Source organism: Electrophorus electricus, chromosome 8 (assembly GCF_041902795.1).
Source record: "Electrophorus electricus isolate QZ-2024a chromosome 8, ASM4190279v1, whole genome shotgun sequence".
Lineage (NCBI taxonomy): Eukaryota > Metazoa > Chordata > Actinopteri > Gymnotiformes > Gymnotidae > Electrophorus > Electrophorus electricus.
In genome coordinates, this window is record NC_137504.1 from 1,125,031 (window position 1) to 1,149,350 (window position 24,320).

Sequence of the window (24,320 nt, forward strand, 5' to 3'; positions counted from 1 at the left end):
CTCATGGCAAACTCTGTCATGCCCTCTAGTGGTATAGAAGGCCCAGTACACTTACCTTGGATTGGTTGAACACTGAGCAGGCTACAAAACAAGGTGCCACATTATACCTATAAACCACAGTGTCATGTTTTAGAGTTAACAGCACATGTTATCTGTTGATTTAATCCCCAGGGGGACAGTTACTCTGAAGAAGTGGCTATTATAGGATCATGGATGCCTGGAAAAGCAGCATTACTACATATTTCACAGTTACAAGCTAAATCACAGCGCTGTTAACCATAATCGCAGGATGTCTAAGACAAGCTTCCTTTTACTGTTAGCACTGAACTGCAGTAAAGACAACAACTTGAAAAGCACAACATCCTAAAGATGTCCTTATTTCTCACAGTGCTGGACTGTTGACTGCACATATCAATACTGAGATGATGCGATGCTAAAATTCCCCAAAACCTGACGAACACACACACAATCAGGCAACTACAGTTCTATCTGAGCATTTATTTATCTGTCCACCCAAGCCGTACCATTGAGAAAAACAAAACAAAACATGAGAATCTGAATCCAGTACTAATCCGTCCACAAGTTGTTCTACCAAAAGTTGCGATTGCCATCAGTTAAAAAAACAAACAAACCACACAACCCCTGTGTCTCTCCCTCCAGCCCCAGGTGCGGAGCTGACACCCAGATCCACAATACCAAGGTTTATTTTAGCACTCAGTGTTGTGAGAAGGCTGAAGTGTGAGGGCTAGGGGGCGGGGCCTGGGACACTGTGGGCGGGGCAGTCATAGCCTTCTTCTGCTGCATTCTAATGACCTACGCCTCCATCTAGGCTGAAGTGGCCACAGTAGCGAGCACAGCCTCAAACCTCCCACACCCAGGAGAAACCTCACGGAAAAGCATCAACTGTGGCAGGGAAACGAGGACCACAGCTTCAGAGCTCAGGACGAAAATACAGAGAAATGAACAGCAAAGAAAACCAAAGAGAAGAGGCATCCCTCAATAGGTAGCTGCTAGGGCAGAATAAATACCGAAATGTACGGCAGAGACACCACACCGCCCGCAGTAGGAGCTAGTAATGACACAAACGTAGACAAACGTTCATCTCCTTCACTGCTGAAAGAAAAAAAACAGGTGGAAACTACATTTCAGGAACACAAGAATATCCTAGAAGCATTGCAGTGATTTCAGAACTTGTTATTACTGACTGGTAACTATCATATGTCCTTCTAAACGAACAGGACAGGGTTGAGTGTCTGGGTGTTCAATAAGGGAGAACAAATCTCTCAGGTCTTAAATCAGCAACGAAAGCAAACAGAAGAGGTGCAGAACTGTCATGTCGTTCATCGCGTCTAAGCGTTACAAACTCTTTATCTGGCATCCCACAGTGCTCCCCTGACACAAATCACACATGATGCAAATGCTAACGAGATTTTAAAAGTAAATTAAAGACCCTAAAAGCAGTGGAGTCGTTGTTCCCAGTGATGACCCCGACCTCACGGTTCTGTTGTCTCATTACGTAGCTTCATGTGACTAAGATACACTGCTGGACTGGGAGTTTTCATAGGAGTGTATTATAACTGCATCATAAAAACATACATAAAGAACACACAAACAAGCAAAAAATGAGAGCTTTTTTTCAAACTTATGTACAGACACATGAGCCTGATGTTGGGAGGGTGTGTGTGTGTGTGTGTGTGTGTGTGTGTGTGTGTGTGTGTGAGAGAGAGAGACACGATGGTGTGTTGTCCTCATCATTGATCAGATCTCGGGATCCTTTAGCTGGTCTGGAGAAGAATCTCTCCACCCAAGTCCGACCACAGTAATCGTCCTCACTGATGCACAAACACAGCAGCACTTGTCCAAAGAGTGTGTGAACAGGTCGTCCATAAACCATCACACCTGCGAGCTAAGCCCTTTATGATATGACATCATCCATTCAGTCTGTCTAGGGCATGGTGATGTCACAGAGCACAGAGAGACCTAGATTTAGTGAAGCTTATATAAGATGCATTTGTTCGCTCGCTATCTCTCTCTCTCACACACACACACACACACACACACACACACACACACACACACACACACACACACACACACACACACACACACACACACACACTGCACGTTTGTCCTCTTTCTGTGCTCCAAAGTGAAAAGAGGCAAAAACACACAGGTTTAGTCCTTTATAAAGACAAGCGCCTTCTTTCAGTTCCCCCACACCACACACACACCTAACACATTCACGCTTATAAACTAAGGCATAAAACAAATCATCAAAACCTAGAATTAACAATACAAATACTGCTTACTCATCATGTGCAACACAAACAAAACAGCAAACAAAACCACCCACCCACCCACACACACTCACCCTCACCCTCACACCCACACTCACACCCACACCCACACTCACACCCACTCACACCCACACTCACACCCACACTCACACCCACACTCACACACACTCTCTCCTGTGCAGATATTCTCCACTTCCTGTAGTGTATCAGGCCAAGGCTTGTCTTCACAGGAGGAGAGGTTTGTCAGAGAGGTGAGGCCGAGGGCCACCCCCTGCTTCCAACACACACATTCAACTGCAGAGAGGAGACGCGGTCGCACAGATCCTGGGAGGGGTTAGCTGGCCACGTGGTTTAAGGTGGACCTTGGGGGTGACACGCAAATCTCCTGGTCCGCAGCATTTACCTGCTGGTATCCATGGGATCCTCCTTAAAATTCTCACACTGTTCCATCACCTTGCTGCAGGAGTTAAAAGAAAAGAAGGAAGTGCTCAAATAAACACTGGTTTGTGTACATGTAGGTGTTTGTTCTGTTCCCACGTACTACAGTGTGTGTACATGTAGGTGTTTGTTCTGTTCCCACTCACTACAGTGCGTGTACATGTAGGTGTTTGTTCTGTTCCCACTCACTACAGTGTGTGGACATGTAGGTGTTGGGTTCTGTTCCCACTCACTACAGTGCGTGTACATGTAGGTGTTGGGTTCTGTTCCCACTCACTACAGTGCGTGTACATGTAGGTGTTTGTTCTGTTCCCACTCACTACAGTGTGTGGACATGTAGGTGTTGGGTTCTGTTCCCACTCACTACAGTGCGTGTACATGTAGGTGTTGGGTTCTGTTCCCACTCACTACAGTGTGTGGACATGTAGGTGTTGGGTTCTGTTCCCACTCACTACAGTGCGTGTACATGTAGGTGTTTGTTCTGTTCCCACTCACTACAGTGTGTGGACATGTAGGTGTTTGGTTCTGTTCCCACATACTACAGTGTATGTACATGTAGGTGTTGGGTTCTGTTCCCACGTACTACAGTGTGTGTATATGTAGGTGTTGGGTTCTGTTCCCACTCACTACAGTGTGTGTACATGTAGGTGTTTGGTTCTGTTCCCATTCACTACAGTCTGTGTACATGTAGGTGTTTGGTTCTGTTCCCATTCACTACAGTGTGTACATGTAGGTGTTTGGTTCTGTTCCCACTCACAAGCATACAGGTGTGCAGGCATATGCATGTCATGTGTATGTGTGTGTGTGTGTGTGTGTGCATGCGCACATATGTGTTTGTGTGTGTGTGATTACGTACATACAGTTGTGTTCAAAATAATAGCAGTCCAACATGACTAAACAGATCAATCACTGTTTTTGGCAGAAATTATATTACTACATGCCAATGTAACTTACTGTAGTAGGTGTAGTAGAGTCATAGAAAACCATTAGACCCAACATTCATGATATGCATGCTCCTGTAACTGAATTAATTGAAACATGAAACATATTCAAAATAATAGCAGTGTGGAGTTCAATTAGTGAGGTCATATATTCTGTGAAAAAATAGATTTCAGTCAGGTGGCCCTTATTTAAGCATGAAGCCAACACATGTTGTACATGCATTTCTCTCTGAAAACCTGAGAAAAATGGGTCGTTCCAGACATTGTTCAGAAGCACAGTGTACTTTGATAAAAACGTTGATTGGAGAGGGGAAAACATATAAAGCAGCACAGAAAATGATGGGCTGCTCAGCTAAAATGATCTCCAATGCTTTAAAATGGAAAGCAAAACCAGAGACGTGGAAGAAAACAGAAGACTACCATTCGAATGGACAGAAGAATAGCAAGAATGGCAAAGACGCAGCCAATGATCAGCTCCAGGGTGATCAAAGACGGTCTGAAGTTACCTGTGAGTACTGTGACAATTAGAAGATGCCTGTGTGAAGCTAATCTATCAACAAGAAGCCCCCGCAAAGTCCCATTGTTAAAAAAAAGACGTGCTGAAGAGGTTACAATTTGCCAAAGAACACATGGACTGGCCTAAAGAGAAATGGGAAAACATTTTGTGGACTGATGAAAGCAAGATTGTTCTTTTTGGATCCAAGGGACGCAGACAGTTTGTCAGACGACCCCCAAACACTGAATTCAAGCCACAGTACACTCTGAAGACAGTGAAGCATGGTGGTGCAGGCATCATAATATGGGGATGTTTCTCTTACTATGGTGTCAGGCCTATTTATCACATACCAGGGATCATGGATCAGTTTGCATATATCAAAATACTTGAAGAGGTCATGTTGCTTTATGCTGAAGAAGAAATGCCCTTGAAATGGGTGTTTCAACAAGACAACGACCCCAAATACATCAGTAAGCGAGCAGCATCTTGGTTCCAGACCAACAAAATTAAAGTTATGGAGTGGCCAACTCAATCCCTGGACCTTAATCTGATAGAAAACCTGTGGGGGGACATCAAAAATGCTGTTTCTGTGGCAAAACCAAGATATGCAGAGGAATTGTGGAAAGTTGTCATATCATCCTGGGCTGGAATACCTGTTCACAGGTGCTAGAAGTTGGTCAACTCCATGCAACACAGATGTGATGCAGTTCTCAGAAACAGTGGTTATACAACTAAATATTATCACAGCAATGCTAAATCCTAAAGATTTTTCAGCTGCAGACACTGCTATTTTTTTGAACAGCCCAATATTCATTTTTTGCATTTTCAGTGTTCTCAATGCATGGAAATAAAAACTATTATAAGGATTCTGAGCTTTACTCATGTTTTTAAACACACTGCTATTATTTTGAGCACAACTGTACATGCGTGTGCGCGTGCGTACATACATGCGTGTGTGCACGTATACATATCTGTGCATATGTGTGCGTCTGTGTGTACATCCATGTACCGTGCCATGTCCTTGGTTTCTCTCTGTGAAGACTCCAGCTCTAGAACTTTCTCCAGTAGTCCGATGCCTCCCTCCTTCACTAATAATGGACAGTACTTATTGGCTACAGACAGAAGAGGAGAGAGATCATCAAAAGCCTTTTCCTTCCAATACCACAGAGTTAGACAAGCCTGTCCAATCACAGCGTCGGACAAGCCTGTCCAATCACAGCGTCGGACAAGCCTGTCCAATCACAGCGTCGGACAAGCCTGTCCAATCACAGCGTCAGACAAGCCTGTCCAATCACAGTGTCAGACAAGCCTGTCCAATCAGGTTCCAGCAGGCAAAAGTTTGAAACTAAGCAATAAGAACTTAAATTAAAGACACATTAGGCAGGAAACATGTTATGAGATACGGGGACAATTTGAAGGGTGATTGGTCTAAAAAATGTTCTACACAGTTAGAGTGCAACATTTAGGTCCACATCATGAGAAACATGAAACATGTCTGTGTGTGTGTGTGCGTGCGTGCGTGTGTGCGCATGTGTGTGTGTGTGTGTGCGTGCGTGAGAACTCACGGTAGACAGACACCAGGTTATAAAGGGCCCAGGTCGCCCAGTGCTGACTGACCGGAGAAATACTCTGAGGAAGGAGACGAAGAATAGGCTCAAATGATCTGAGAGAGAAAGAGGGAGAGTGAGGAGAGAGAGAGAGAGAGGCAGAGAGAGAAAGGGGGGAGAGATTGGGGCAGAGGTTAGACACACTTCTGTTATGGTTTGGAACAGGAAGGCTGCACCCTCAGTTTAAACACACACAGGAGTGCAGGCACAGCGAGGTGGTCCAACATGTTCTGGTCTGCATTTCACACACATCAGCGTACTAGTCCTCAACCAGCCCCTCTCTGTCTGCAGAGCTGAACACAAGCCTACATGAACAGTCTCACACCCAGAAACTGAGTCAGCTGCAGGAAGTCAGGGGTGAGATGACCTTTCGGGGGCAAGTCCGGGTCCCCAGCAAACAACAGCTAATCCTAAAGCGCTTTGATTCCCCGCTGACGCTTCTACAGCCCTGCCTGGTGCTGAGATCAGTTCTGATGCACTGATGTCTCCACTATGGGGCCTCAGATCCTCTGACCAGTCTACTGGAACTATTCACATTACAGCCCACCTGTAGAGTAGGTAGAGACAGGTGATGCTAATAGCCTGGTCACAGGCTCGATTCCCAGGGAGTTCCCCCATGTAAAATAAACATTCACCTTTTCACAAAGCTCCTGAAGGGCACAGAGCTACTGCAGATTAACGATTCTAGTTTTAACTAAGCCACTCTGCACAAGATGCGGTATATGTAAATGTATAAATACAGTATATGTAAATGCATAACTGCTGTATATGTATAAATGTTGTATATGTAAATGCATAACTGCTGTATATGTATAAATGTTGTATATGTAAATGCATAAATGTTGTACATGTATAAATGTTGTATATGTAAATGCATAAATGTTGTATATGTATAAATGTTGTATATATAAATGCATAAATGTTGTATATGTATAAATGTTGTATATGTAAATGCATAAATGTTGTATATGTATAAATGTTGTATATGTAAATGCATAAATGTTGTATATGTATAAATGTTGTATATGTAAATGCATAAATGTTGTATATGTATAAATGTTGTATATGTAAATGCATAAATGTTGTATATGTATAAATGTTGTATATGTAAATGCATAAATGTTGTATATGTATAAATGTTGTATATGTAAATGCATAAATGTTGTATATGTATAAATGTTGTATATGTAAATGCATAAATGTTGTACATGTATAAATGTTGTATATGTAAATGCATAAATGTTGTACATGTATAAATACAGTATATGTAAATGCATAACTGCTGTATATGTATAAATACAGTATATGTAAATGCATAACTGCTGTATATGTATAAATGTTGTATATGTAAATGCATAAATGTTGTACATGTATAAATGTTGTATATGTAAATGCATAAATGTTGTATATGTATAAATGTTGTATATATAAATGCATAAATGTTGTACATGTATAAATGTTGTATATGTAAATGCATAAATGTTGTATATGTATAAATGTTGTATATGTAAATGCATAAATGTTGTATATGTATAAATGTTGTATATATAAATGCATAAATGTTGTATATGTATAAATGTTGTATATGTAAATGCATAAATGTTGTACATGTATAAATGTTGTATATGTAAATGCATAAATGTTGTACATGTATAAATACAGTATATGTAAATGCATAACTGCTGTATATGTATAAATACAGTATATGTAAATGCATAACTGCTGTATATGTATAAATGTTGTATATGTAAATGCATAAATGTTGTACATGTATAAATGTTGTATATGTAAATGCATAAATGTTGTATATGTATAAATGTTGTATATATAAATGCATAAATGTTGTATATGTATAAATGTTGTATATGTAAATGCATAAATGTTGTGTGTGTCAATGTATAAATGCCATAATGTAAATAATTCACCAGCAGCTGTGTTTCAGCTCAGATGAACTGTGACCAGGTTTTAGTATTTTAGTATTTTAATCGGGCACCTGCATGTCTCTAAACCTTGGTATGATTCAGGTGCCCCGCGTGTTGCCCCGCGTGTTGCCCCTCTGCCCTCCACATGGGTAATTGTTCAGAATGATGAACTGCACAGTACCAGCTTCCAAAAATACAGAGGAAAAAAAACAACACGGTACAGTTATAAGTGAAAAAACCCCTGAAGCTGTGAAGCTACATTTACATTTACGGCATTTATCTGACGCTTTTATCCAAAGCGACTTCCAATTATGACTTAGTACAACTTGAGTAATTGAGGGTTAAGGGTCTTGCTCTGGGGTGGTGGTGGGACTTGATCCAGCAACCGTCTAACTACTAGTCCAGTACCTTAACCACTGAGATACCACTGCCCTACACAAAGACCCAAATGGAGCAACTCTACTCCACACACTCTGGAAGAGGAAACTCCAAGCAAAGCAGACGAAGGACCCCTGTCCCAAACATTCAGTTTCTCTGGAAACTCCATTGTACTACAGTGTTGAATATCTCTACATACATAAACATATATATCAAAACATCAAGCAACATACTGGTAATTTTTTTTTGTGTAAGCTTGTAGAGCCATTCAATTCTTGGGACGCCTGGTTCCATGTACTACAACTTTCTGTAAAAAGGCACATTTAACACGAAAACTCTCAATGAAGGAATACATTTACATTTATGGCATTTAGCAGATGCTCTTAACCAGAGCAACTTACAAAAGTGTTTTGTCATAGAATGTGTCCTAGTCAGTGCAGTTAGGGTCAGAGTTCAAGATCCCAATGAACTAAAACGCTGCCCGATACAGGACACAATGGCGAGATCTAGAAAGAACTCCAGAATGAGCACAGGTGTACTATCAACAATAAAGTGGTCATGTTCATGGGAACTGTCACTATGGAAGCGTTAGGCGTACCTGTAATTGATGTTCCGGCGGGAGCTGACGTCCCAGCTCTGGATGGCGTCCCACATTTTATCCATGACCTGCACTCTGTCAGGCTCGCCCAGCGCCCACACCTCTGGCCCGTCGTACATGATGTGAGACAGCACCCCGCACGCGTTGTAGGACACCTCGATACCATCTGCCTTGCTGTCCAACAGGTTACTGAGCAGGCCAGAGTCGCAGGTGTTAGAGCACACGACAACGCGGCTACCAAGACAGGACCAACACACAAATCCACATAGTGCTGATGCACACATATACAGGACCGAGTTTGGTGCAAAGATAAATATGCATGAACGTGTTCACAGGCACAGTGAAGTAGACAGTGTCCACAGGAAGTGGACAGTGTCCTGAGACACAGGAAGTTTTGGTCCTTCTTCAGCTGTGCAACTTTGCATACTTCACTACTATTTTTAGTATACATTTCCATTGTGACTAAGCAAACCAGTATACTACTGAAAATGATACAATATATGTTATTATTAAACATTTCTCATTATCTCGAGATATGTTTACAAATAAAGGTGATGGTTATTAATCCTTTATAAGATTTGATTCTTTTAGATGAATGAGTAATAGTTCAGTCTGCTGTAAGGTGCAACATTTTCCCTGCACAGACAGGACAGAACATTCAACTGCGGTGTGTTTGTTCTGAAGCTTCAATAGTGTGGTCTTCTTCACCGTAAGGATTACGCTGAAAACAGAGGCCCAAATGAAACACCGCAAACACCAACTACAGCAGCCTGGACAGATTCTGCTTCCAACTTGTTCATGCCAGCTGGCTGAGACCAGCTCAAGTCATGGCAGGACTTTCTAACGCTGACGAGCCTTCTGTCCCTCTGGTCACTGGGGCACCTCAGGAAGGATTATAAGATGATCATTGTTGAAGGGTGACTCCTGTGTCACTGTGTGTATGAGCTGACCAGCAATCTCAGTGGACTGAGAATGGAAACAAAGCCAGCACTCCCACCGTAGTACTAGCAATAACATTAATAATATTCATAATAACAATAGTAATAATAATAATATTATTAACAATAACAACAACAAGAGTAGTAATAATACTAAAAAAAACAACAATAATAATAATAGCTAAGCCAAAGCCTGCTCAGTCTCACACACAGATCCCAACACTAATCCAGCGCTTTGGCCGGACGATATACTTGGGAGGTCAAAGGTCAGAACAAAATTGACAATAACTCCATATGTCTAAAGACCAGCAGGGGGTCTGAGCCATCAGTGGGAGTGTAATGACTAAAATGGAGACAGGGAGGAGGAAGAGGAGGAGGAAGGGTAACGTGGCTGCCAGGCGGGTACCTGAAGACGGTGATGAACTGGCTGGTGAGCAGCTGAGGTCGGAGCGCCTTCACTTCTGCCACATTACCCAGAAGCCCCAGCATGTTCCGGTGCAGCTCCTGTTTATCCGGGAACTCCTGGGGACACACACCAAGCAGATCCTGTGTCTCACAGACCCTGAGTGTGTCTCACAGAGGAAACGGACTTGACTTTTCATTCTTTGACAGTTTGTGTAACATTTCTGAATGGCTCTAAATAGAAATCTCTCTCTCTGACACATACAGACACACTCTCCGTTTCTCCTACGCTGACTGATACACACACACACACACACACACACACACACACACACACACACACACTCTCTCTCTCTCTCTCTCACCTGCAGACACTCCAGGAACAGGTCCATGCCACTGCAGTTGAGGAACATCTGACAATTGTCAGGCGTCTCATCCGTGATGTTCCACAGAGCGCTCCATGAGAACTCCATCACCTGATCGCACTGAGGAGGCACACAGCACAAAGCCCAGAACAGCTACAACAGCGCCACCCACAGAACAGCTACAATAGCACCACCCACAAAACAGCTATAACAGCACCACCCAAAGGACATATACAACAGCTACAACAGCGCCACCCACAGAACAGCTACAATAGCACCACCCACAAAACAGCTATAACAGCACCACCCAAAGGACATATACAACAGCTACAACAGCACCACCCACAGAACAGCTACAACAGCACCACCCACAGAACAGCTACAACAGCACCACCCACAGAACAGCTACAACAGCACCACCCACAGAACAGCTATAACAGCGCCACCCACAGAACAGCTACAACAGCGCCATCCACAGAATATATACAACAGCTATAACAGCGCCACCCACAGAACAGCTATAACAGCGCCACCCACAGAACAGCTACAACAGTACAACGCTTGCTGCCAGTACAGTGAGGTCATATTCATATATTCACTCTTCATGAATGACAACTCACTGCATTCATACGTAGCTTTATTGTGCTGTGGCTAAGGTTACGGTGAAATCACCGTAGCAACACTCACCATTCTGTCCTGAAGTTTCTTCTGTATTAAATTCAGCATGGTCTTTGGCACAAAATGACAGAACAGAAAAAATTAATTAATGACAGAATTTAGTAGAGGGTATTTGTATAACCAAAAATAAACAACCACAAACATATTCATCAAACACACAGGTAAAAACTGTGTGTGTGTGAGAGAGAGAGTGTGTGTGTGTTCGCACGCGTGTGTGAGAGAGTGTGTGTGTGTGTGTGTGTGTGTGTGTGTGTGAGTGTCTGTTTGTGTGAGTAAGAGAGTGTTGGTGTGTTTGTGTGAGAGAGAGAGAGTGTCGGTGTGTGTGTGAGGGAGCGTGTCTGTGTGTGAGAGAGTGTCTGTGTGTGTGTGTGAGCGAGAGAGTGTCTGTTTGAGTGAGTGAGAGTCACTGTGTGTGTGAGTGTGTGTGTGCATGTGTGTGAGAGTGTGTGTGTGCATGTGTGTTAGTGTGTGTGTGAATGTGTGTTTGTGCATGTGTGTGAGCGTGTGTGTGTGTGTGAGAGAGTGTCTATGTGTATGTGTGTGAGTGTGTGTGTGTATTCGCATGTGTGAGTGAGTGTTCACGCGTGTGTGTTTGTGTGTAAGTGAGAGTGTCTGCGTGTGAGAGTGTCTGTGTGTGTGTGAATGAGAGTGTCTGTGTGTGTGCGCACATGCGTGTGAGAGAGTGTCTGTGTGTGTGTGAATGAGAGTGTCTGTGTGTGTGTGAATGAGTGTCTGTGTGTGTGTGAATGAGAGTGTCTGTGTGTGTGAATGAGAGTGTCTGTGTGTGTGTGAATGAGTGTCTGTGTGTGTGCGCACATGCGTGTGAGAGAGAGTGTCTGTGTGTATGTGTGTGTGAGTGTGTGCGTGTATTCGCGCGTGAGTGAGAGTGCTCGCACGTGTATGTGAGTGTTTGTGTGTGTCTAACTAAGAGTGTATGTGTGTGTATATGTGTGTTCGTGCGCGTGTGAGAGTGTGTCTGAGTGAGAGTGTGTGTGTGTGTTCGCACATGAGTGAGTGTGTGTGTGTTCGCGCGTGGGTGAGTGTTCGCATGCATGTGTGTGAGAGTGTCTGTGTGTGTGTGTGTGTGTGAGAGTGTGTCTGTGTGTTCGTGCGTGCATGTGAATGTGTTCGTACGCCTGTGAGTGAGAGAGTGTCTGTGTGTGTGAGAATGTGTGTGTGTGAGAATGTGTGTGTATTCGCGCGTGAGTGTGTTCGCGTGTGTGTGGAAGTGAGAGAGTCTCTGCGTGCATGTGTGTGAAAGTGTCTGTGTGTGTGAGAGAGTCTGTGTATGTGTGAGTGAGAGTGACTCTGTGTGTGTGTGTGTGTGTGTGTGTGTGTGTGTGTGAGAGAGTGTCGGTGTGTCTGTCTGTGTGTGTGTGAGAGAGTGTCTGTGTGTGTGTGTGTGTGTGTGAGAGTGTCTGTGTGTGTGTGTGTGTGTGAGTGAGAGAGTGTCTGTGTGTGTGTGTGTGTGTGTGTGAGTGAGAGAGTGTCTGTGTGTGTGTGTGTGTGAGTGAGAGAGTGTCTGTGTGTGTGAGTGAGAGAGTGTGTTTGTGTGTGAGTGAGCGAGTGTCTGTGTGTGTGAGTGAGCGAGTGTCTGTGTGTGTGTGTGTGTGTGAGAGAGTGTCTGTGTGTGTGTGTGTGTGTGTGTGAGAGTGTCTGTGTGTGTGTGTGTGTGTGTGAGTGAGAGAGTGTCTGTGTGTGTGAGTGAGAGAGAGTCTGTGTGCGTGTGTGAGTGTCTGTGAGAGAGAGTGTGTTTGTGTGTGAGTGAGCGAGTGTGTTTGTGTGTGAGTGAGCGAGTGTGTTTGTGTGTGAGTGAGCGAGTGTCTGTGTGTGTGAGTGAGCGAGTGTCTGTGTGTGTGAGTGAGCGAGTGTCTGTGTGTGTGAGTGAGCGAGTGTCTGTGTGTGTGAGTGAGCGAGTGTCTGTGTGTGTGAGTGAGCGAGTGTCTGTGTGTGTGCGCACGTGTGTGAGAGAGTCTGTGTGTGTGTGTGTGTGTGAGTGAGAGAGTGTCTGTGTGTGTGTGTGTGTGTGTGAGTGAGAGAGTGTCTGTGTGTGTGTGTGTGTGTGAGAGAGTGTCTGTGTGTGTGTGTGTGTGTGTGTGAGAGTGTCTGTGTGTGTGTGTGTGTGTGTGTGTGTGTGTGTGAGTGAGAGAGTGTCTGTGTGTGTGAGTGAGAGAGAGTCTGTGTGCGTGTGTGTGAGTGTCTGTGAGAGAGAGTGTGTTTGTGTGTGAGTGAGCGAGTGTGTTTGTGTGTGAGTGAGCGAGTGTGTTTGTGTGTGAGTGAGCGAGTGTGTTTGTGTGTGAGTGAGCGAGTGTCTGTGTGTGTGAGTGAGCGAGTGTCTGTGTGTGTGAGTGAGCGAGTGTCTGTGTGTGTGAGTGAGCGAGTGTCTGTGTGTGTGCGCACGTGTGTGAGAGAGTCTGTGTGTGTGTGTGTGTGTGTGAGTGAGAGAGTGTCTGTGTGTGTGTGTGTGTGTGTGAGTGAGAGAGTGTCTGTGTGTGTGTGTGTGTGAGTGAGAGAGTGTCTGTGTGTGTGAGTGAGAGAGTGTGTTTGTGTGTGAGTGAGCGAGTGTCTGTGTGTGTGAGTGAGCGAGTGTCTGTGTGTGTGTGTGTGTGTGTGAGAGAGTGTCTGTGTGTGTGTGTGTGTATGAGAGTGTCTGTGTGTGTGTGTGTGTGTGTGTGTGTGTGTGTGTGTGTGTGAGTGAGAGAGTGTCTGTGTGTGTGAGTGAGAGAGAGTCTGTGTGCGTGTGTGTGAGTGTCTGTGAGAGAGAGTGTGTTTGTGTGTGAGTGAGCGAGTGTGTTTGTGTGTGAGTGAGCGAGTGTGTTTGTGTGTGAGTGAGCGAGTGTCTGTGTGTGTGAGTGAGCGAGTGTCTGTGTGTGTGAGTGAGCGAGTGTCTGTGTGTGTGAGTGAGCGAGTGTCTGTGTGTGTGCGCACGTGTGTGAGAGAGTCTGTGTGTGTGTGTGTGTGTGTGTGTGTCACCTTAACAAAGCCCATCTTGCCAACGGCCTCTTTGTGGTCGTTGTCCACCTGGCAGACGAGGGCGTTGCACAGGTGCACGGCAATTCGCTGAATGGACTCGTCCTGCCGGGCCGGTTCTAGAATCTTCAGCAGAAGCATGTTGACCCGGTGGTACTGGAACTCCAGCTCCTCGGGAATATTGAAGTTACACAGAGTCAGACAGCAATTCCTCTGGACCTGGAGAGAGAGAGAGAGAGACAGAGCGCGAGAGGGAAGGAGGGACGGAGAGAGAGGGAGAGAGGGAGGATGAGGAAGAAAGAGGAAGGTAGACAAAGAAGAAAGAAATTCTGTTTTAGAGAAAATAAGACAACAGAGTGGATAACTTAATGGAACCTTCTAGTGCTACAGCAATTTAACCCACAAAAAGTGTGTGTGAGTGAGTGAGAGTTTGAGTGCGTGTCAGTGAGAGTGCGTGTGAGTAAGTGTGTGTGAGAGTGCGAGTGTGTGAGAGTGCGTTTGTGTGAGAGTGCGTTTGTGTGAGTGTGTGTGAGTGAGCATGCGAGTGCGTGTGTGTGTGTGTGTGTGTGAGTGAGAGTGCGAGTGTGTGAGAGTGCGAGTGTCTGTTGCACACCGTGACCTCCTGGTACTGCTCCATGCCGTTGAGCACGACCTCTATGACCTCTCTGCGCAGGCGCACACTCTGGTCGTTGCGGTACTCCGTGTTGGTCAGGTAGAAGAGAGCAGCACTGCCCGTCACCTGGATGCTCTTATCATACTTATGACACTTCAGAGCGCCGATCACCAGCTGGGGGAACAACGCCTGGATCTGTAATCTGTGCTTGAACAACATAGGTGTAGCTGTTTGTGTGTGTGCACGTGCACGTGGGTGCAAGTGACTGTGTGCATGCGCGTGTGTGAGAGACGGTGTGCATGTGTGTCTTTGTGTGTGATGTGTTTTCTAGCAATGTCAAACAGCTGGTTAATGGCATGGTGTGTGTGTGTGTGTGTGTGTGTGTGTGTGTGTGTGTGTGTGTGTGTGTGTGTGTGTGTGTGTGTGTGTGTGTGATACTGTACCTGTAGTGCTCTGAGCAGCTGGTTGCAGTGCTGTATTCTAGCAATGTCAAACAGCTGGTTAATGGCTCGGTGTGCCAGCTCTGGCCGATACTCTCTGTATGCTTCTATGGCATTGAGCACCTGGTCCTCATTCTTAGAGCCTGTCACCTGAACACACACGCGCACGACCACCATTAAGCACAGGAGGAACACTGACTTAGACTGGCCACACAAAACTCCAAGGGACAAATAATCCAAAAAGATTTCCAAATTTTATTTATTCCCAGAAGCATTAGCCAAAGATTCAACTCAGTTCACCTAATGGGCAGGCAACAGCAGTACTGTACCTTACACACTCGCACACGCACTCGCACACGCACACTCACGCACACTCACACTCACACTCACACACGGAACACTGACTCAGCAGTAATGTACCTTATAAGCAGGTATGTGTGTGACGTTGCAGAGTGTGGTGTTGTACAGGCCCAAAAACTGTAGTGGCCTCTTCAGCTCCTGGAACGGATAGATACTGCTCTTACACGGCTCCATGCTGAGAGGGAGGGGGAGAGAGAGAGAGAGAGAGAGAGGGAGAGAGAGAGAGAGAGGGAGAGGGAGAGGGAGAGAGAGAGGGAGAGGGGGAGGGAGAGAGAGAGAGAGGGATAGAGAGAGAGAGAGAGAGGGAGAGAGAGAGGGAGAGGGAGAGAGAGAGAGAGAGAGGGAGAGGGAGAGGGGGAGGGAGAGAGAGAGAGAGAGAGGGATAGAGAGAGACAGAGAGAGAGAGGGAGGGAGAGGGAGAGAGAGAGAGAGAGAGATGGGGAGGGAGAGAGAGAAGGAGCGAGAGAGAGAAGGGGAGAGAGAGGGATATTGTAAAGTCATTATGGTCACAGGAAAAGGAGAGATGAGTGGGTGTCTCCCTGTCTGTCCTGCCTGGGCGTGTACGTCTGCGTACCTCGGGCGTCCCATTGCCTCCTCAAAGTGAGGCACAGTACAGTTGTCCAGCATGATGTGCCCAGAGATGTCGAGAGAGACGAGGTTCCCCAAACCCTGCACGACGGCTGTCAGGATCTTCCTGGTCATCTTGAATTTGGAGGATCGCTGGCTCTCGCGGGAGATGTCCAAGTGCCTGGGGACCAGAAAAAGACCCTCAGAGTAATGCAACCCCTTCCCAAAACTGTCAGAACCACACAACGACAGCTAATGCTACACTGACCATTTCACTGTCTGGGTTTACAGTGACGAATTCACTACAGAAGTGAAGCAAAACTGCAAACAATCTCTGGTGTGGACGTTAAGTGAGAAAGATACTTAGTCACTTCATAAAATTGTCTAGTCACAAAAATAGATGTTGTAAACTTTAAACACTTTCAGGACATCAAACTGATGAATGCATGTTTGACATCAGAATTGTCCAGAAAGCGGTTAACATTATTGGAAAACTGTCGCTAGGCAACTGGACATCGGGACTTGGAAGGATCCTGACCGGGTGTGTTTGTGTATTGCTGGTCTGAGTACCAGCACACACTCTGACACAAATAGGACCATTCATAAATTAGATTCAACACTGGAATTACTGTCCATTTATTCTGAGTGTCCTGTTTTAATGGCCTCCACTCTGGGTGCTCTGTCTGAGGAGACCAGTGCAGTGGATGAATGGCCGATTCAGAGAAGCACTTTGCTTCTGGCCAGGGAGTGAAGGATGTTACCCAGTAATACATACACACTCACACCCTCAACTATAACACTAAAACCGCCTGCTTAATATTGTGTACGTCCCACTCATGCTGCCAAAACAGCTCTGACCCATCTATACATGGACTCCACGAGACCTCTGAAGGGGTTCTGTGGTATCTGGCACCAAGATGTTAGCAGCAACCAGATTCTGTCAGCCAGATCACCCATAACAGTGGCACGGGTTCAGATCCAGGGGTGAAGCTACCGTCACCCTCCTGTACATGGACAGCACCAAGCTGTACGACTCCCTGATCCACCTGACCAGGACCTACGGCAAGGACTCCAGAAGGTCATTCAGACTGGAGAAGTTGGATGAAGTTGGATGAGGAAAAAGGAACAGTGATCAGGAGAGATGGAACTGAACCAAGACAAGGCCACATGACACCTGGAGATTCTCCAATCCCACGGAAACCATGAGGAAGAAACAAACAGGACAGCAAGATCCAAGTTCCTCCTCAGGTATCCACCGAGCGGGGCTAACAGAAGCAAAGCCGTAAACATGCACCCCACGCCAGTCATCAGATACCCCAGCAGGCAAGAAGATGAATTCTCTCACCAAAAACCAATGCTTGGGAGAAACTCCCTTTTCCAGCATCCCAAGAAAGAGCCGAACAACAGAAAGGTGAATGTTGTACAAGTCCGAGTCCGGATCTCAATCCAATCCAGAACATGCGGCACTACTGGAAAATCGCAGGCCACAAGCATTATCTGACCAACCTGAACAAACTGGAGCAAAATGTTTGGGAAGAACAGTGAGATTCGCTCAGACTGCACCGCTGGGAAAAACTGACTCAAACACACCAAAAGCTGCTGCTGCAACAAACTGAACGCAGGCACCATTTTTCAGGTCAAAAATTGACTTTGAAAAACTACATTACATTTATTCCATTTAAAAGCAAACTGCTTTGCAATAAACCACTGGGGGCGGAACAGTGCAAGTGTCATTTGTAATCCAGACAAATCAAATGACTTAAGAGTCTAGATACGTTTTCAAGCCTCTCAATACATACAACATTATAGTCCTTCACCCCAGAGTTTGAAGGGTGCGTTGCCATGGCGACCAAGGCACTACTTCACTACTCAGCCTAGTTAAGTCACTAAAGTTTTATCTAACAGTAGAAGACCTGTTGTCAGTCCGTTAGCTAAAATAACGTGTTCCATAACACACATTATAACGAACCACAGGCAGAAAACAAACATTCCTATGCACTGAGTTTGGACCAGGGTTCCCACTGTAAGTTAAATGTCAAATTCCCTGACTTTCTATGACCTACAATGAACGGAAAAGGGTGTGGAAAAATCAAGGAACCATAGCAACCACTCCACACACGAAAACATGACGTTGTGATGAAGGACAACTACAATGTATAATATCCTATAAACACAATTCCCCGACATTCCATGACTTGACATACAAAAGACAATCAAATTTCCATGATATTCCAGAAATGCCATGTTCCATGGGCACCCTGTAAGGATTCGAGCCTCAGTGTGCTCAGTGGCCCCGTAATGGTCCAGCAGCAGTGAGCTGCCACCTTTCTCACCTCAGGTGGTTCAGACGCACCACGGTTCTGATGAGCTCCTCGCTCAGGTCCACGTTGTAGAGGACCAGCGATCCCAGCCTATCCCTCCACTGGGCCAGGAAGGCAGGGCGCGGCAGGTGCACGGCGGACAGGTCCAGCGAGGTGAGCGCAGGCAGAGGCTTGAGCAGGGTCTCCACGTCCACCTCGGCCGCTAGACCCCCCACGTTCAGCAGTCGAAGCCTGCCAAAGCCCTGGAAGGTGAAGTCAGAGGCTAGGGTGTGCCTGGGCAGCTGGTCTTCCTCGTCCTCGTCCTCGTCCTCGCCGCAGGCCAGCGGTACGCGCGCCCTGTGGAAGAAGACATTGGTGCAGCCGAACAGGCTGAGGGACACCAGCGAGTGTCGGAAACAGGACAGTGTCCGCAGACTCCGCGCGCTCAGGCTGGTACAGGACGTCAGGTGCAGCTCGATCAAGTCCTGGGGGGGGGGGGGGGGGCAGAATTCAGTTAAGATGCCCTGAATTACAAAACACTTATGGACATTCTGCTGCGCATGTCATAACAAATAAATGCATTTAAAAATCAAAGAGAGGACAGAGTGATTAGGTGTACTTTACTGAAATCGCTTCAAGGTTAAAGGTTTTTCCTGTAAGCTCTGAATTAATCATATTTCTCATATACAGCGCAAGACTGCAAATACTGAACAGCATTTTGGTGTCAGAGAAACACTCCTTGGTCAGATTACTGGGCAACCCCCTTCGCGCCCTGGTCAGGTTACTGGGTAACAACCTTCACTCATTGGCCAGGATACTGGGCAACACCCTTGACTCCCTGGTCAGGTTACTAGGTAACAACCTTCACTCCTTGGCCAGGTTACTGGGTAACAACCTTCACTCCTTGGCCAGGATACTGGGCAACACCCTTGACTCCCTGGTCAGGTTACTAGGTAACAACCTTCACTCCTTGGCCAGGATACTGGGCAACACCCTTGACTCCCTGGTCAGGTTACTAGGTAACAACCTTCACTCCTTGGCCAGGATACTGGGCAACACCCTTGACTCCCTGGTCAGGTTACTAGGTAACAACCTTCACTCCTTGGCCAGGATACTGGGCAACACCCTTGACTCCCTGGTCAGGTTACTAGGTAACAACCTCCACTCCTTGGCCAGGTTACTGGGCAACAAATTCTGCAGCTGCAGCCAACTTGCTGCTTTAGCTTTAGTCAAGGGTCTCTCCACACATCTCCTCTCAATATGTATGGCACAGAGCAAATTCAAATGCACTCATTAAAAAGAGACCACTGTAGACACAACACCATTATGCACATCTCAAGACAGATTACCGTGCGTCAACTAACATCCGAGTACAACAGTGCAGGAAACTTCTGAACAGATCTCAGGCTCACTGAACATCAACACAGTGAACATGTTACCGGGCAACACTGGTCCTCAACCAATAAGCAGCATCAGTCGATGCTCTCAGACGTCTCAGACGCAGCATGTTACTGGCAGTAAGGAGGTGGTATCCGATTCACAGCTGTCTGCATGCATAAGCAGACCAACGGCAACCAAACGTTCCAGTGCATGTCATTCTGCTGGAATGTGCTTAGCTGTCAGCCTAAGTCATATGGAAATAGTCTGGACAGTTAGCTCTCGCTACAGTACAGACCAATGCAGAATAACCAAGAGGCTCTATATGTTCTGTATGTTGGGGTTTTTGGATGTGCACTCTGAGCACAACCCAGAAAAATTAATAAAATGTGGTGCAGCACCATTTTAACAAAAACATCCTGCCAAGGAGCAGGATGTAAATGATAAATAAAAGAGGCCCAAGAACAGAGCCATGGGAGACACACTGAGTAACAGGAGCAGTGTTAGATGTGCTTCCCCATTGGCTAAATAGGATCTGAACCATGATAGCAAACTACCAGTAAGACCAATAGTAGAAGGTCATGAAATGAGAAAGTTATGATTGACTGCAATGGAAGCCGTGATATGGTCAAGAAGAAGAACAGATTCAGAACCAAAATCTGAAAACAGAAAAAGAACATTTAGAACACAAAAGCAATACTCAACACTCTCTCTACTGTGACAGCAACAGAAAACCTGACGGATTGTTTAGAAAATGTTACTGGAGTTCAAAATGTCTTGCAACTGGGAGGCAACAATCCTCTATAGAATCTTTAAGACAAACAGCTTAGAAATGGGTGTAAATCATTCCATAACCGAATGCTCAAGGACCCTTCTCTTGATAATGAGGGTGAGATCAGCCGTTTAATAATAATAATAATAATAATAATAATAATAATAATAATATTATTATTATTATTATATAAGCTAAGAGAGGGCAGGAGAGAGGGATAAGGAGAGAAAGAGTGAATGAGGGAGGACAACATTCATTGGCAGTAAGTCAGGAATGTGAAGAGTGCAGACTGACACTTCAGAAAGACAAGTCTCACATACACTCCCACACACAGGTCATTACACAAGTGACCTTAACTGAGACGGGGAAAAAATATATAAAGAAAGAAAGTAAAAGAAAGTAGAATATTGAAAGTGATACTAGTTTGCCTAACAAATCTAAAAGGCTCATATTAGGTAAATGTCACAACCATAGTGTCCAGCCTCATCACTAATACTACTTACTTAAAATTGGTTGTGATCAGAGTAAAGTCATGCTAAACTTTATTTTACAAGCGATCACTGAAGCACATCAATCTCATGTCATCAGTTGCTAGGCATGTTGAAAATGAAGGGGAATATGTCTAATATATTGACATTTTCATGGTACTGTGTGTTGGGGATGTGTAGGGTTGAGGTGACTTTAGGAATGTTGCCCATCCAAAACCTGGAAGGGTGGAGTGGGGGTGGTGTCAGAGGTGTTGTGTTGGGGATGGGTGGAGTGGGTGTGGTGTCAGAGGTGTTGGGGATGGGTGGAGTGAGGGTGGAGTCAGAGGTGTTTGGGATGGGTGGAGTGGAGGTGATGTCAGAGGTGTTGGGGATGGGTGGAGTGGGGTGGTGTCAGAGGTGTTGGGGATGGGTGGAGTAGGGGTGGTGTCAGAGGTTTTGGGGATGAGTGGAGTGGGTGTGGTGTTAGAGGTGTTGGGGATGGGTGGAGTGGGGGTGGTGTTAGAGGTGTTGGGGATGGGTGGAGTGGAGGTAGTGTCAGAGGTGTTGGGGATGGGTGGAGTGGAGGTGGTGTCAGAGGTGTTGGGGATGGGTGGAGTGGGGGTGGTGTCAGAGGTGTTGGGGATGGGTGGAGTGGGGGTGGTGTCAGAGGTGTTGAGGATGGGTGGAGTGGGGGTGGTGTCAGAGGTGTTGAGGATGGGTGGAGTGGGGGTGGTGTCAGAGGTGTTGGGGATGGGTGGAGTGGGGGTGGTGTCAGAGGTGTTGGGGATGGGTGGAGTGGGGGTGGTGTCAGAGGTGTTAGGGATGGGTGGATTGGAGGTGGTGTTAGAGGTGTTGGGGATGGGTGGAGTGGAGGTGGTGTCAGAGGTGTTGGGGATGGGTGGAGTGGGGGTGGTGTCAGAGGTGTTGAGGATGGGTGGAGTGGGGGTGGTGTCAGAGGTGTTGGGGATGGGTGGAGTGGGGGTGGTGTCAGAGGTGTTGGGGATGGGTGGAGTGGGGGTGGTGTCAGAGGTGTTAGGGATGGGTGGATTGGAGGTGGTGTTAGAGGTGTTGGGGATGGGTGGAGTGGGGGTGGTGTTAGAGGTGTTGGGGATGGATGGAGTGGGGTGGTGTTAGAGGTGTTGGGGATGGGTGGAGTGGGGTGGTGTTAGAGGTGTTGGGGATGGGTGGAGTGGAGGTGGTGTTAGAGGTGTTGGGGATGGGTGGAGTGGGGGTGGTGTTAGAGGTGTTGGGGATGGACGGAGTGGGGGTGGTGTTAGAGGTGTTGGGGATGGGTGGAGTGGGGGTGGTGTTAGAGGTGTTGGGGATGGGTGGAGTGGAGGTGGTATTTTGTCCTCTTTGCAGTGCTCGAATACTCTCTGTAACAATGTGTACAAAATGTTTTCCAGTTACATTAACAGCAACAATAACAACTCTCTCTCTTAGCTCTCTCCTGCTCTCTCTTAGCTTATTTATTAGCTTATACTAAGCTAAGGTGTATTGACCTGTATAGTATAATAATATTATTATTATTATTATTATTATTATTATTATTATTATTATTATTATACTACACAGGTCAATACACCTTAGCTTAGTATTGCTCACAGCAAAGTTCTTCTATATTAACTTGCCTCTGTACATCCACAGAAACTCAAGCCACTTCCTCCAACCCAGATATCTTAAAAGGCCATCAACACTGTGAATGTAAGAGAGTGAATGAGTGTGTGTGTGTGTGTGTGTGTGCGCTATGAGCAGTTCTCCAGTCTGCAGATGGTCACGAGAGGTGCCCACCTGTTTTGCGATAGCCTCCAGGTCCTTGTCCCGCACAAAGTCCTCTCTGAGGTGCAGCTGCGTTAACCGAGTGCTGCATGGGTCACAGAACAACTGGAAAAACCCATCCTGCAACTCAAAGTCACTGTCTGTGTGGACTAGCTCCATGTATCTGCATAGAGGGAACAAACAACACAGAAACACAGAGAACAGTAGATCACTGCAGACATTGTCATCTAACCTGGGAAATTCAGACAGCTTAAACAGCTTGGCAACATCACACAAACAAATCATCCCTGAAACAGAAATCTCAGATGGGTTTATCTGCTATAAACTCCTCCATTCTACTTACACATTAACAAGCTTATCACAGATCTCACTGGGCAGGAACACGTCTGGCCGCAGGCAGAGTTTGTTCTGGTCGCCAGTGTAGCACATGGTTCTTCTCAGGTTCTTCAGACAAAACACTGTACACAGAGCCATGAGGCTGTCCGGGTCGTCCCCTGCCTTGGTCGCCATGGCAACGCACCCTTCAGACTCTGGGGTCAATCACCAGGGCAACACAGGGATGGCACTGTGACTGCTGACCGGCTCAGGCCGCTGGCATTGGGAGACGTTAGCCTATTAACATAAACACAAACCGGGGAGGAAAACACACTGAATCTAACAGTAGCTACATTACTGACAGCACGTCAAAGTTGCATAATATTCTTCCAAAATCTATAATATATAAATCATTTGCGTGCCGTTACTTTTAAACGAAAACGTAGTCGCAACGAAAATGATACCAGTTAAGTAGCTGCTATTAATCTTACTAGCTACACAGCCCCAACATACAGAAATAAACAGAGAAGTGGGGTCATGACTGCTAACGCTATCTGACAACTGAAGCCAAACTTTTCCAAAGCTGTGAGGTGTCTAGGCTGGTTCTGCATCACCAGGTGGCAGATAGCGACCTTCACTTCAGTAGCTGATAAAAACACTGGAGTAGTGGTTGAGTTATCCAAATGAACCCAAACGAACACGGCGCGCTAGCTAGCCAAATTAGCTCCTCACAAACGTCGTAATTGCAGGCTGAAGAGTAGGCAGCATTAAATAAGAAAACAGGTTCCCTACAGTTTCATGATGTACGGTCTTCACGTGTAATTAATGTTTTATAGGCAACACTATGTAAACTATGTTGTCAAAAGCAAAGGGAACCTTAGACAACCCTTATGAACTCGGTAGCGTCAGCAGCCAACAGCTAGCAAGTTAACTGGCTAAAAACGACTGCAGGTTAGCTAACCACAGCGCAGACCTGCTAATGCTAACCTGCTAATGGTGACGTGCTGATGCTAAAGTGCTAACGCTTGCTAGCTGGAGTTAACTAAAAGCGAATCAGATATTATATACATCGTTTAAGATCTGACAGCGGCGCCAGTCCGCAGCTCTACCGGAGTCCCCCGCACTTGCACCCGGGCGACGGGCGGCGGCTCAGCTAACTCATTTACCGTCTAATATTGCTCATTAACTGATGCTCTGCTCTCGCCCGTCCCGATGTCAACAAAACACTCTCAACTTCCGGTTCACCTGTACATGAAATTATTGCTTCCTGCGTTAGAAGAGGAGAGGTGCGTGATGGCAG

At 46.0% G+C, this 24,320-nt stretch overlaps 1 protein-coding gene across 4 annotated transcripts; it reads right to left on the reverse strand.

Annotated features, from left to right (window-relative positions):
• Nucleotides 1–1,549: 1,549 nt before the first annotated feature.
• Nucleotides 1,550–24,260, reverse strand: zer1 (zyg-11 related, cell cycle regulator). Of its 4 annotated transcripts, none has more exons than XM_027021565.3 (16): nucleotides 24,187–24,260; nucleotides 23,049–23,317; nucleotides 22,718–22,868; nucleotides 18,344–18,795; nucleotides 16,018–16,191; nucleotides 15,504–15,618; nucleotides 15,087–15,233; nucleotides 14,644–14,817; nucleotides 14,034–14,249; nucleotides 11,070–11,111; nucleotides 10,383–10,502; nucleotides 10,022–10,137; nucleotides 8,678–8,866; nucleotides 5,738–5,835; nucleotides 5,182–5,284; nucleotides 1,550–2,754 (listed from the first exon to the last, which is right to left on the reverse strand). In XM_027021565.3, the coding sequence occupies exons 2-16, from the start codon at nucleotides 23,213–23,215 to the stop codon at nucleotides 2,697–2,699; spliced, it is 2,322 nt and encodes a 773-aa protein (XP_026877366.2). In that variant the 5' UTR covers nucleotides 23,216–23,317; nucleotides 24,187–24,260; the 3' UTR covers nucleotides 1,550–2,696. The 4 variants fall into 4 exon arrangements, with proteins under 4 accessions (XP_026877366.2, XP_026877368.2, XP_026877369.2 ...); XM_027021567.3 differs by having other exon boundaries at nucleotides 24,089–24,228; XM_027021568.3 differs by lacking the exon at nucleotides 24,187–24,260 and adding an exon at nucleotides 24,008–24,121.
• Nucleotides 24,261–24,320: the final 60 nt, after the last annotated feature.

Excerpts from the sequence above, each read along its gene's own strand:
- zer1 (XM_027021565.3), bottom strand. The coding sequence starts at position 23,215 with ATGGCGACCAAGGCAGGGGACGACCCGGACAGCCTCATGGCTCTGTGT. Across the intron at positions 22,869-23,048 it reads TGTGATAAGCTTGTTAATGT|ATACATGGAGCTAGTCCACA; the intron begins GTAAGTAGAATG and ends CCCTCTATGCAG. Across the intron at positions 11,112-14,033 it reads GCAAGATGGGCTTTGTTAAG|ACCATGCTGAATTTAATACA; the intron begins GTGACACACACA and ends TTTGTGCCAAAG.